This window comes from Chiloscyllium punctatum, chromosome 10, assembly GCF_047496795.1.
Source record: "Chiloscyllium punctatum isolate Juve2018m chromosome 10, sChiPun1.3, whole genome shotgun sequence".
NCBI lineage: Eukaryota > Metazoa > Chordata > Chondrichthyes > Orectolobiformes > Hemiscylliidae > Chiloscyllium > Chiloscyllium punctatum.
Genome location: NC_092748.1, coordinates 56,613,464 through 56,626,808, shown reverse-complemented (window position 1 = coordinate 56,626,808; position 13,345 = coordinate 56,613,464). Strand labels below are relative to the sequence as shown.

General features: G+C 40.8%; 1 protein-coding gene across 1 annotated transcript in view; it reads right to left on the bottom strand.

Annotated features, from left to right (window-relative positions):
- The window catches only part of dnah9l (dynein, axonemal, heavy polypeptide 9 like), a 428,305-nt gene that overhangs the window by 852 nt on the left and 414,108 nt on the right, over positions 1-13,345 (bottom strand). The window contains exon 82 of the mRNA XM_072579200.1: positions 381-493. Within this exon, the coding sequence (XP_072435301.1) occupies positions 381-493 (113 nt within the window). The remainder of the gene's footprint in view (positions 1-380; positions 494-13,345) is intronic.

Genomic DNA, 13,345 nt, shown 5'->3' with positions numbered 1-13,345 from the left:
TTAATGCTGGATAGAAAGATAGCTTCAATAAAAGGTTAGCTCCATACCACAAATTATAAACCTTCCTGCCAAGGCATTAAGAACACAAATTGGGACAAACCAATTTGGTGTTTCTATCTCACTTGCCCATTTAACAGTAAGCAGATTATGGGGAAAATATATCATTAAAATAGAGTCAGAGTCATTGAAAAACTTTAGGTCTGCCAGTTGTCTTGGGTTTCGATCAAACTATAAAGATCATGTGTAATACAGCATATTATTCCACTGCAGTTTGTTTCCATGATAATTTTGAAGCATTTCACATACACCACCTGAATAGTTCAACAGAATTGTCATCAACAAATATTTAAAGTTAAGCAATTATGATCTTTACATCTTACCTGTAAGAAAAGATTGTGGGTTGAAAAACCCTGATATCCAGATAACACTAGGAAGGGTCAGATCCTGTGTCCAGATGTCCAGTTCATGGCAACGAAGAAGAAGATCACTGTACCTTCAATAAAAAGAGATTTTATTAATATTCACATGCTTATAATGACAGTATTTGTTAAGTGACTCACTATATGCTTTAAATTGAAATCTTGACACTCCTGGAGGTCAGTAACCATAACAGACAAAACAAATCTGGTCAAGCATAAATACCATCATTTCACAACTTTAATGTTCTGATTTATCTATCTTTTTACATGATCATCTTGAATTGAAAAGCCAACATTGTAATTATCGTTTGTCCCTTAAATCCTACCTCCGGTGATTTTAGATCTCCCTGATTCCTCATCTTTTGTGCTGGAATACCTGGTATCTCCAACCCTAGCATTTGAGGAAAGGTATATGCATTATGGTTTGATCAGAAGTTCTTTGGATCTGTATGTGACATTTCTCAGCACTAAATTTCATCTGCCAGTTTTTCTAATTAAATTTTATCCAAAACTTGAAATTTTGGAGTGTCTTCCCTTGTCCTTTCTAACTTGTTTTCATTTGCAAACTGTTTGCACTTATTGCTGTTGCTTTATGAAACTCAGCTGTGAAATTATAGATGATGATGTGGCAAAAGAACAGGGAACTGCATTAGAAGAGGATGTCAGCCCATTGATGAATATGCTCTGAACGGTTATTTTGCAAACAAAAAAAATAAAAATGCTGTCCTTTCCAGTGGCACCCACAAAGAAATTAAAGCCAAAGTGCATTTGTGAAATAACAGCAGAAAGTGTATATTTCATCTCTGCAAGTATTTATCCAGTTTCCTTTACGAAAGATTGAAGAAACAAATCTAAACACATTTCCACTTGCTGTCTCATTCTTGGACACTTGCATCTCCATCAAGGATGGCCACCTCAGCACCTTACTCTACCATAAACCCATGGATAACCTCACAATGCTACACTTCTCTAGCTTCCACCTGAGACATATTAAAACAGCCATCCCTATGAACAAGCCCTCTGTGTACACAGGATCTGTTCAGATGAGGAGAAACATGACAGACACCTGAAAGTGCTCAAGGATGCCCTGATAAAAACAAGGTACAATGCCCAACTGTTTGACCACCAGTTCGACATGCCACAGTGAGAAATTGTAATGACCACTGCAGGAGACAGACATGGGCTGCAACAGATAGGGTACCCTTCGTTGTCCAGTACCTCTGGGAGTCGAATGATTACACCATGTTCTTCACAGCCTGCAACAAATTATCAATGAGGATGAGCACCTCACCAAGGCCTTCCCCATGCCTCCACTTCGAGCCTTTAAACAACCACCAAACCTTAAACAAATCATTGTTCACCGCAAACTGCCCAGCCTTCAGGACAACATTCTAAAACCTTAGCACAGCAGCTGCTGCAAGAGTTATCGGTGTCGATTATGGATACCACTATTACATGTGGTGTCACCTCCCACCATGTAGGCAGCAAGCACTCATGCAACTCAGTGTTGTCTATCTCATACGCTGCAGGCAAGGTTGGTAGATTGGTGAGACCAAGCAGACACAACGACAACTGATGACACCACGCAACAATCATGAGGCAGGAGTGTTCTGTCCCATTCGGGGAACATTTCAGCAGTCCAAGCCATTTGGCCTCAGACCTTTAGGTGACCATCCTCCAAGGCAGACTTCACAACAGGCAACAACACAAAGTGGTCGAGCAGAAGCTGATAGCCAAGTTTGGTACCTGTGTGAATGGCCTCAACCATGACCTTGGGTTCATGTCACACTGCAGGTGACTCCACTGCACTATATACGCTCTCACAGGCATATACCCCATCACACTCACACATCCACTTAACCAAGCCTACACACACATGCACACTATCACGTGCACTCACACCCACACTGTCTCTCCTACATGCACACATATAAGTTTGTGGGGTGAATTTGTTTTTGCAGAATTACATTTTAAATTGCTCAAAAGTTGCATTAATCCATGTAAATCTGTAAATCCTACCTTAGAAATAGAACCAGCCTAACTCAACATTGGGACACAGACACATCTTAATGCAGTATCTGAGCTGAGATAGCACCTATTGTTAGAAAAGCTAGACCTTTCTTGAAAATGTAATTTAAAAGTAGTTCTGGGATTTTCAAAACAAAGAACAGAAATCAACACATCCCACTCCAAAAGATAAAAAACTTAATCTAAAATTGTTTCTTGTATTATCAGTGTACCCCTTTGGCTATAAACTCTATCTTATTGCTACAACCACCTGAGGAAGAAGCAGTGCTTCATAAACTAGTGTTTTCAAATAAACCTGTTGGACTATAACCTGGTGTGTGATTTTTAACTTTATCCTGAGGAGTGATCTTGTGAAACATACAAGATCTTCAGCAAACCCGACGGCACATACCCTAAAGATGTGGGAAAGTTAAACCAGGGAAATGATTTAAGCATAAAACTTTCCTTTATTATCCTTTCTCTGAAAAGACCATATGAGCACAAATTTCTTCCCTAGAAGATATTGAAGGTTGTCTCTTTAAAATGTATTCAAGTGCAAATTAGATAGATTTTTAATAAACAATGCAGTCAAGAGTTTTAGGGGCAGACAGCAAAATGGAGCAGAGACATAAACAGATCAACCATGAACATCGTAGTGATTATCAAACAGGCTCAATGGGCCAATTGGCCTACATCTGCTCTTATGTTCCCATGGACAATAACATAAATTAGTATTTTGGGTTAAGCAAGGCTTTAATAAACAGTTCTTAAATGTCTGAAAATATAAAGTCACCATTTATAAAATTAGATCCATTCACACTACTGATGGAATTGCTCTCAAAAATCATTTGCCCTGATAGATGGTGTATTATGTTTTGAGTGCTGATGGATGAATTTGTTTTAAACTTAAACTTTTTTTGAACTAATTCTGTCTGGTTATCACTGTACATGCTGTAAACTGGTAAGGAAACATTCTGTTTTCAATTTAAATGTTCCTTATAATTGGAGGAGGAAAGAATACCAAACAACTTAGGTACATTTTTATGCTTTCTAAAATTCTAAACAATATGTTATCTGTTTGTTCTAAAACAGCACTTTTCTAATTTTCTGCTTCAAGATTCAATCAGAGTAAAGGTTTGCGTAGTTGTGGGTATGAACACCCAAGCTGGGAAGTTGATTTACAGACATTTTGTTCCCTTTCTAGGTGACATCTTCAGTGCTTTGGAGCCTCCTGAGAAGTATATCTATACTATGTATTCTGGAATTTATTTGGTTCTGTTCCTGCTGCTTCCAGTTATTCGTTGTAGTGGCCGGTGTATTGTCTAGGTCAATGTGTTTATTGATGGAGTCCATGGATGAGTGCCATGCCTCTAGAAATTCTCTGGCTGTTCTCTGTTTAGCTTGTCCTACTATCGTGTTGTCCCAGTCAAATTTGTGGTCCTTGTCATCTGTGTGTATGGCTATCAGGGACAGCTAGTTATGGCGTTTAGTAACTAGTTGGTGTTCATGGATGTAGATTGCTAGTTGTCTGCTTGTTTGTCCTATACAGAGGAACCTCGATTATCTGAACGAGATGGGCAGACACTATTTCGTCAGATAACGGATTATTCAGATAATTAATTATTTGGATAATCGATTTTTATGTTAAACAAGGAAAGCCATGCTGATCTAATGCCGTGCACTACTGGAAAATTTGTTTAAATCTATAATTTTAATGGACACAGATTTCACTTGATGAACAAAACAAAGCAATGATAACATGAGAAAACTTTTTAAAAATGCAGCAGTAGTTAGCATTTGGCAAGGAGTGATGAAGACAGCATTAAACGAGGTCCTGAACAGCTTCTACGATTGCAAGAGTATTTGTCAGTTTCCAGGAACTCGCGATAAAAAGACATGCACCGTTTCGCGCATGTGTTTATGTTCTCGGCCATTTTTGTCATGAGTGGCCCGGTAAATTACTTTTGCAAAGGGCTGTGTGACACCCTTAGCTAAAAAATATCCAGTCGCTGATGCTTGAGCTGCTTGCGTTTCTTTGTTTTTGCCAGCATTTTCACATGTTCTTCAGTGCAGGTAAATCAAATACACATACCTCTTTAATGTTTTTGCGGGACCTTGAAATCTTCTTTGGATAATCCAAAATTCAGATATTCAATATTTGGATAATTGAGGTTCCTCTGTATAGTGTTTCATGCAGTCTATGCATGGAATCTTGTAAGCTATTATTGTGTTGCACATAATGGGTATTGGGTATACTTAGACCTATTGTTGCATTTCCAGGAACTCAATCATATAAATTAGCAAAAGAACTTCAACAAAAACTAAAACATCTTATCAGCGGATCCAAACACTCCATACAATCATTACAGTAATTCCTAGACAACATCAGGAACATAAACATAGATAAGGACAAAGCAATGATCCCATTCATGTAACAGTGCTGCTTACCTCGGTTGACAAGACCTTAGCCAGAGAGACAATAGCCAACCTCCTGGGCAAACAGAACAGTCGACACGATGGGGAACCTATCAACAAGGACTGCACACTCAAACTAGTGGACCTGTGCTTGATGACACACTTCATATTCAACAACCAAATGTATGAACATATCAATGGGTCACCTAATGGGCTCACAGCAAAAGCAGTGATACAAAGACTGGAACAAACAGCCCTCCCACAAATTATGTGGACAACACTTCAATAATAATTAAGAGAACAGAGATCGAGGACACACACCAGAATGTCAACACCATGCTCACAGGATCAAATTTATGAGCGAGGAGGAAACTAACAACCAACTCCCATTCCTGGATGTGATGGTAGAAAGAACAGAACAGTGAATGCATAATAGAAGCATACAGAAAAGCCACACACGGACCAGATGCTGAACTACAACAGCAACCACCCAAACACGCACGAGAAGCCACATTAGGATCCTGTTCAAAAGGGCTACAACACACTGCAGCACTCCCAACCTGCAAAGAGAAGATATCCCTGCAACTTCATCTGCAGATGCCTGCCAGACAAACAACGCAACAAGGACATGCCATGGCCTAACACAATAGCCTCGTGACCTTATATAAAAAACGTGTCAGAACTCCCAGCCAGATTTCTCGACCACTCAGATTCATGATAGCCCATAAACCAACAGCCACACTCAGACAACAATTCACCAGAACAAAAGCCCCAATACCCAACATGTGGAAGACAAACATAGTTTACACGATTTCATGCAAAGACTGCTAAAACACTAATAAGGAAAAAGTAGGCAACCAACTAGCAATCTGCATCCACGAACACCAGTTTGGCCCCATGTTTGTACCGACCACAATCCCATTCTAATCCCATCTGTCTACACATGGGCCATATCCCTCTATTAGCTGCTGGTTCAGGTGTCAATCCAAATGCCTATTAATTTTGGCTAACCTATCTGCTTCCACCATCTGTCCTGGCAGTGCATTCCAGGCACCTTTCACCCACTTTGTAAAACAACTTCTTATTGCACAAGTCTTCTAAACGTTCCCCCACTCACGTTAAGCATTTGCTCCCTCATATTTGACATTTCCATCTCTAGGAAAAAAGACTCCAACTATTCACCTTATCCATGCTTCTCACCCCTCAGCCTCTGATGCTCCTGTGAAAACAATCCAATCCTTGTAGTTAATACACTCCAATCCAGCCAACATCTTGGCAAACTTCTTTGCATCCTCTCCAAAGCTTCCATTTCCTTCCTATCATGTGGCGACCAGAACTTCACACAATACTCCAAAAATCTCATATAGCTGCAACATGGCAAACACACCTTATGCCTGCTTTACTATCTATTCACTAGTGTTGCCACTTTCAGGTTGCCATGGGGACTTGCACTCCAAGATCTCTTGTACATCAGTGCTCCTAAGGGTCCTGCCATTTATTGTATACTTACCTCTGGGATTTGACCTCCCAAGATGCATCACCTCTATGTCATATCTGTTCAGATGATGCTACCTTCCAAAAACAGCACTGCTGATATAGCATTCTTCTTCTGTAACTGTGGTTTCCCACCCACTGTAGTTGACAGGGCCCCCAATCCCATTTGACCTATCATCTGTGTTTCTGACCTTGCCCAGTCCCATCACTCACAACAGCATGATCGGGTCCACCTTGTCCTACTTTTCACTCCACCAGCCTCCGCATTAAAAGGATCATTTCAGACAACTCCAGCATAACGCCAACAACAAACATATCATCCTCTCCCTCCCCACGCCTGCATTTCACAGGGACCAATCCCTCGAGTTCATTCCTTGACCACCAACACCATTCCCTCCACTTCCCATGGCACCTTCCTATGTAGCTGAAGAAGGTGCAATGCCTGCCCCTTCACCTCTCTGCTCACTATTCAAAGGCCTAAATAAGCTTTTCAGATGAAGCAGCATTTCAATTGTACCTCCTCCAATCTGATCTATTGTGTTCATTACATCCAATGTGGCCTACTCTACCCTGGAGAAATCAAACGCAGATTGGGTTATCACCTCCAGTCCTCATCTTATAACCCTCTGGACTTAACATTGAGTTCAATATCTTCAGATTGTGAACTAACTCCCATTCCTTCCCTTTCTTTTAGCTTTACTTAATGCATTGTCACCATGTCCGGTCACCCCTCCCCCAACTCCAGTAGACTGTTCTTTCCAGTCTAGCAGTTAGACAGACCATTATCTGCCATTCTCACATTCCGATCACTTAATCTGCGCTATCAGCACCCTTTGTCCCCCAGCACTCCAACGCACTCCAACTCATCAGCCCTCACCCCACTCACAGCACCCTCCCCTGCCACCGCAGGAAGTGCAAAACCTGTGCCCACACCTCTCCCTTCATCTTTGTCCAAAAACCCAAAGAATCTTTCCACATACAATGGAAATTTATCTGTACCTCCACAAATGTCATCTACTGTATCTGTTGCACCATATGTGGTCTCCTCTACATCGGGGAGACAAGACATCAACTTGCAGATCATTTTACAGAATATCTCCGGGACACCCACACCAATCAACCTCACTGCTCTGTGGCTGAACATTTCAGCTCCTCCTCCCACTCCATTATGGACATGCAGGTCCTGGGCCTCGTCCATCACCAAACCTTAACCACCTCATGCCCGGACAGTGTTTTTCTGTAGATGCTGGTTTGAAGCTCTCTGTTTTTCTGTAGATGCTGGTTTGAAGCTCTCTGTTAACTGTACGTTCAACTATCACACCGAGCACTCCCATTCCAGAGCCTCTCACTGATGATGTTACCTAGTATGGTGATGAAACATCTGAAAACAAACCTTCAAGCTCATCTTACATACTTACACAGTTTTAATTATTATTCTGATCACGTGCTTTATTTGTGGTTTATTTCTGTATCTTGTGCTGACTTCCATTTAGCACAATGAACTTACCTACACCATCAATTAAACATTGATATCAACATACTGGTATAATTTCAGCAAGATGTTATTTTTCAGGATGAAATAGGAGAAAGGTAAAAAGACAATTTCCACTCTCTTCATATGGCAGTGAAGAGATTGCAAATTGTGGTAAAAGATATTACAGCTATCGAAGATTGAATTATTTATTCATAAAATTCCTCCACTCTTCTGAGTACACTTGCCACATTTTGCACTTGCTCCAGTACCTTACCCATATGATCACAATTCAATCATAAGTCTTGGTCACAAGAAACAAAGCTAATCAAATGGTCTATTTAGAAGAATAGTGGAGTCATGATCCTGTTCGCATATGATCTACGACAACAGGGAATCTCAGCAAAAAGTTAATTAGTTTGGGGCTCCCAAACCTATTGTAACACATTAATTCAGTATAAAATAACTAGGAAGAAAATTGGAATTGTAGTGGACAGCGAAGGAGGTTACCTCAGATTACAACGGGATCTTGATCAGATGGGCCAATGGGTTGAGAAGTGGCAGATGGAGTTTAATTTAGATAAATGCGAGGTGCTGCATTTTGGGGAAAAGCAAATCTTAGCAGGACTTACAGACTTAATGGTAAGGTTCTAGGAATGTTGCTGAACAAAGAGACCTTGGAGTGAAGGTTCATAGCTCCTTGAAAGTGGAGTCACAGGTAGATAAGATAGTGAAGAAGGTGTTTGGTATGCTTTCCTTTATTGATCAGAGTATTGAGTACAGGAGTTGGGAGGTCATGTTACGGCTGTACAGGTCATTGGTGAGGCCACTGTTGGAATATTGCATGCATTCTGGTCTCCCTCCTGTCGGAAAGATGTTGTGGAACTTGAAAGGGTTCAGAAAAGATTTATAAGGATTTGCCAGGGTTGGAGGATTTGAGCTATAGGGAGAGGTTGAATAAGTTAGGGCTGTTTTCCCTGGAGCGTCGGAGGCTGAGGGGTTTATAAAATTATGAGGGGCATGGATAGGATGAAGAAACAATTATTTCCCTGGGGTCGGGGAGTCCAGAACTAGAGGGCATAGGTTTAGGGTGAGAGGGGAAAGATATAAAAGAGACCTAAGGGGCAATGTTTTCACTCAGAGGGTGGTACCTGTATGTTATGAGCTGCCACAGGAAGTGGTGGAGTCTAGTACAATTGCAACATGTAAATGGCATTTGGATGGATATATGAATAGGAAGGGTTTGGAGGGATATGGGCCGGGTGCTGGCAGGTGGGACCAGATTGGGTTGGGATATCAGGTTGGCACGGACGAGTTGGACCAAAGCATCTGTTTTTGTGCTGTACATCTCTATAATTCTATGACTCTATTTACTTTTACCACTATTTTACGTTTTATTTATTCATACAAACTTTTGCTATCTGTCTTTTTTTCTCATGTTCTATCTTACTTTTCTTTATAGTTATTTTTGTGGCTTTCTGTTGACCTTTAAAGCTTTCCCATTCTTCTAGCCTCTTGCTGATCTTGGCCACTTTGTATGCCTTCTCTTTCAATTTGATAGCCTCCCTTATTTCCTTAGAGACCCATGGCAGTTTACCCCTTTGTTGTGGTTCTGTTCGCCGAGCTGGGAATTTGTCTTGCAAACGTTTCGTCCCCTGTCTAGGTGACATCCTCAGTGTTTGGGAGCCTGCTGTGAAGCACTTCTGTGCTGTTTTCTCCGGCATTTATAGTGGCCAGTCTCTGCCACTTCCGGTTGTCAGTTCGAGCTGTCCGCTGTAGTGGCCGGTATATTGGGTCCAGGTCGATGTGTTTGTTGACAGAGTCTGTGGATGAGTGCCACGCCTCTAGGAATTCCCTGGCTGTTCTCTGTTTGGCTTGCCCTATAACGGTAGTGTTGTCCCAGTCGAATTCATGTTGCTTGTCGTCTGTGTGTGTGGCTACTAAGGATAGCTGGTCGTGTCGTTTCGTGGCTAGTTGGTGTTCGTGTATACGGATTGTTAACTGTCTTCCTGTTTGTCCGATGTAGTCCGATGTAGAAATAGAGAACACACACCAGATCATCAACGCCACACTCACAGGAATCCGATTCACTAGAGAGGAAGAAAAGGACAACCAACTCCCATTCCTAGACGTGATGGTACAGAGAACACCGAATGGAGAATTCATCACAAAGGTTTACAGGAAAGCCACACACACAGACCAAGTCCTAAACTATGAAAGCAACCACCCCAACACACACAAACGAAGTTGCATCAGGACACTATTCAAAAGGGCCACAACACACTGCAGCACACCAGAACTGCAAAAAGAGGAAGAGGAACACCTATACAAGGTATTCGCCAAAAACGGATACCCTCGCAATTTCATCAACAGATGCCTAAGGGAGAGACAACGGAACGAGGACATGCCGCAAACCAAAGGACTAGCCACACTACCATACATCAGGAACATTTCTGAACTGACAGCCAGACTACTGCGACCACTAGGACTCATAATAGCATACAAACTAACAGCCACGCTCAGACAACAACTCACCAGAACGAAGGACCCAATACCCAACATGAGCAAAACTAATGTAGTGTACAAAATCCCATGCAAGGACTGCACAAAACACTACATCGGACAAACAGGAAGACAGTTAACGATCCGTATACATGAACACCAACTAGCCACGAAACGACACGACCAGCTATTCTTAGTAGCCACACACACAGACGACAAGCAACATGAATTCCACTGGGACCACACTACCTTTATAGGGCAAGCCAAACACAGAACAGCCAGGGAATTCCTAGAGGCATGGCACTCATCCACAGACTCTGTCAACAAACACATCGACCTGGACCCAATATACCGGCCACTACAGCGGACAGCTCGAACTGACAACCGGAAGTGGCAGAGACAGGCCACTGTAAATGCCGGAGAAAACAGCACAGAAGCGCTTCACAGGAGGCTCCCAAGCACTGAGGATGTCACCTAGACAGGGGACGAAACATTTGCAAGACAAATTCCCAGCTCGGCGAACAGAACTACAACAACAAACACCCGAGCTACAAATCTTCTCCCAAACTTTGAGTTTACCCCTTTTCTTACAGTCCTTCCTTTTCACTGGAATATACATTTGCTGAGCACTTTCAAAAATTGTTTTGAATGGCAGAGCAGGCTTGTAAGGCCAGATGGCCTACTCCTGCTCCTAATTCTTATGTTCTCATTAATTTAAGATATCTGGTCATCGTGGATGAGTTGGACTGAAGGGTCTATTTACATACTGTATAACTTGATAAACCTGTCATGGGGGATTTGAACCCAGGCTCTCAGAACATTACCTGGGCCTCTGAATTAAATAGTCCAATGAAAATACCACTTATCCATTGCCTCTCCAATAAGTTTTAATCTGCATTCAAAGAGGAGTTACTCAGGTACTATTGTGATTCTGTTCCTACCAAGAGGAAAGTAAGGACAACAATGTCGAAACACCATGGAAAATGGAAGAATTCAAGAGTAAGATGAAGCTTAAAATGTGCTTGTGACAATGTCAGGCTCATAATATAAGTGTAAATCAAGCCAAGTATAGAAAGTTCCGAGGGGAATTGGAAAAGCAAAAGTATGAGAAAAGATTGACATATAATAAAGGGGAATCCAAAAGCATGTAAATAGTAAAGAGGAGTGCGCCTGATTAAGGACAGAAAACAGGACAAATTTTTGCAGGAAAAGTGCATGACTGAGGTATTAAACATGGACTTTGCATTTGTCTTTATGTTAGCAAAGTAATCATGAATGAGAGAGAGTTGATACATTTGATTGTTTATGGAATAACTGCACAGAGGCTGGTATCCTATCACCCAGTCACCCTTTACTTCTGCACAGTAAACTGGCTGTGGTCAGTCCACAGAACTGAGGAGATTCTAAATCCCCTGTTTGTATATTTTTTTCTTTTTTTGAGCCAGTCCCCAAGACTGAGGGGATTCCAAATCTCTTGGTTATTCCTTTTCTTTGTCCTCAATAAAAAAGGGATACCAGTTAACAAAACTGGCTTTGTGATCAGTTCTTTCCCCCACTCCCACAAAAAAAAGCAGAAACCAACAGTTAGTAACATACTAACTGTGACCCAGCCAGATCCCCCATTCATATTGGTCAGGCAGGGCTTCCTGTTTGGGTTTGTTAACCTGGACCAATCAAGGATTTCATAGTCAAAAAGATCCAGCTGGTATAAATAGTAGATGTTGAAAGGACTGCCTGTACTTAGCACTGATAAGCAATCATGTCTGGATGACATGCAACTGAAGAAAGGGTGGAATATGTGGACATCTTCTAATTCACCTTAGATACAAGGTCAGTACCAGTGGTTTGGAGAATTACAAATGTCACATGCTTTTCAAAAAAGGACGTTAGGATAAATCCAGTAATGATAGACCAGTCAGTTTGAACTCAATAATGTGAAAGTTTTCCTTTGGAACAAGAATCATATTAGACTCAAAACGTTAACTCTGTTTTTATCTTCATAATTGCTGCCAGTCATGCTCAGTTTCACCAGCACTTTTTAGTTTTATTGCTATTTTACATTGTGACCCATAGATGACAAGGTAGTTCTTCTATACCGCGATGGTTATGTTCTTGTGCAACCCTGTGTTATAGAAAAGTGATGATGCTTTAAAAACAGTGCTTGAAGTGTTGGCAATGTCATTGCATTACAGCCAAAACATGTTTTAAAAGTGTGTGCTTTAGAAACATTGTCCCCAATTCATCAATTGCATTACAGCAAATTTGTGTAAATAAAATGTGCTTCATAGCATAACTACTTGTAGTAACAACATTGATAGGTATGAAGCAGTATTTGGTATGCTGTGATTTTCAACCTGCTACTGCTCCATTTATCTTGGAAATCGCTCAATATAACCACTCATTCTGGGGGTATATTTCTGACTTGCTGCCTTGTTTCTAATTCTTTATTACAAATGGCCTATTCACCCCACATCTAGTCCTATGTTATGTATTATCTAACCAGTACTAGGAATTTTTGATGCCTCTTTAGTATTTGTTTTACTGTTTCATTAATCAAATTTAAAGAAAAAATACCTGACAACAATGCAGATGGTTGATTGTGTCATTACTGCAGTAATATACACTAAGTTAAGTATATAACAAATAATTCCACAAGACAGCACTCTGTCAGATAAATATTATTGTAGAAACTAGTCAGTTTCATGGAGGAACTGAAGTAGTCTCATAACAAAGGTTCAGATATGACTGTTTTTAAATTTCAAGTTACTTTTATGTACTGTATCATACTAAAGTAAACAACCTCATGCACTGATATTTCAAAGGATAATTATATTCTGTATAGTATTTTGTCTTCTAAAGATGAAAAAAAGGTAAGCATAAACCAATTGCAGTAGCAGTTCCGCCTTGCAGAAGAAATGGCATTAATGATAAGTGGGTCTATTTATAGTGTGAATCCAGACTATGCTTAAAATGATTGAGCCCTGGCAGATCGTGTGCTTGATATAATTGGTATAGAACAGTAGCTAGCCCAAATTGT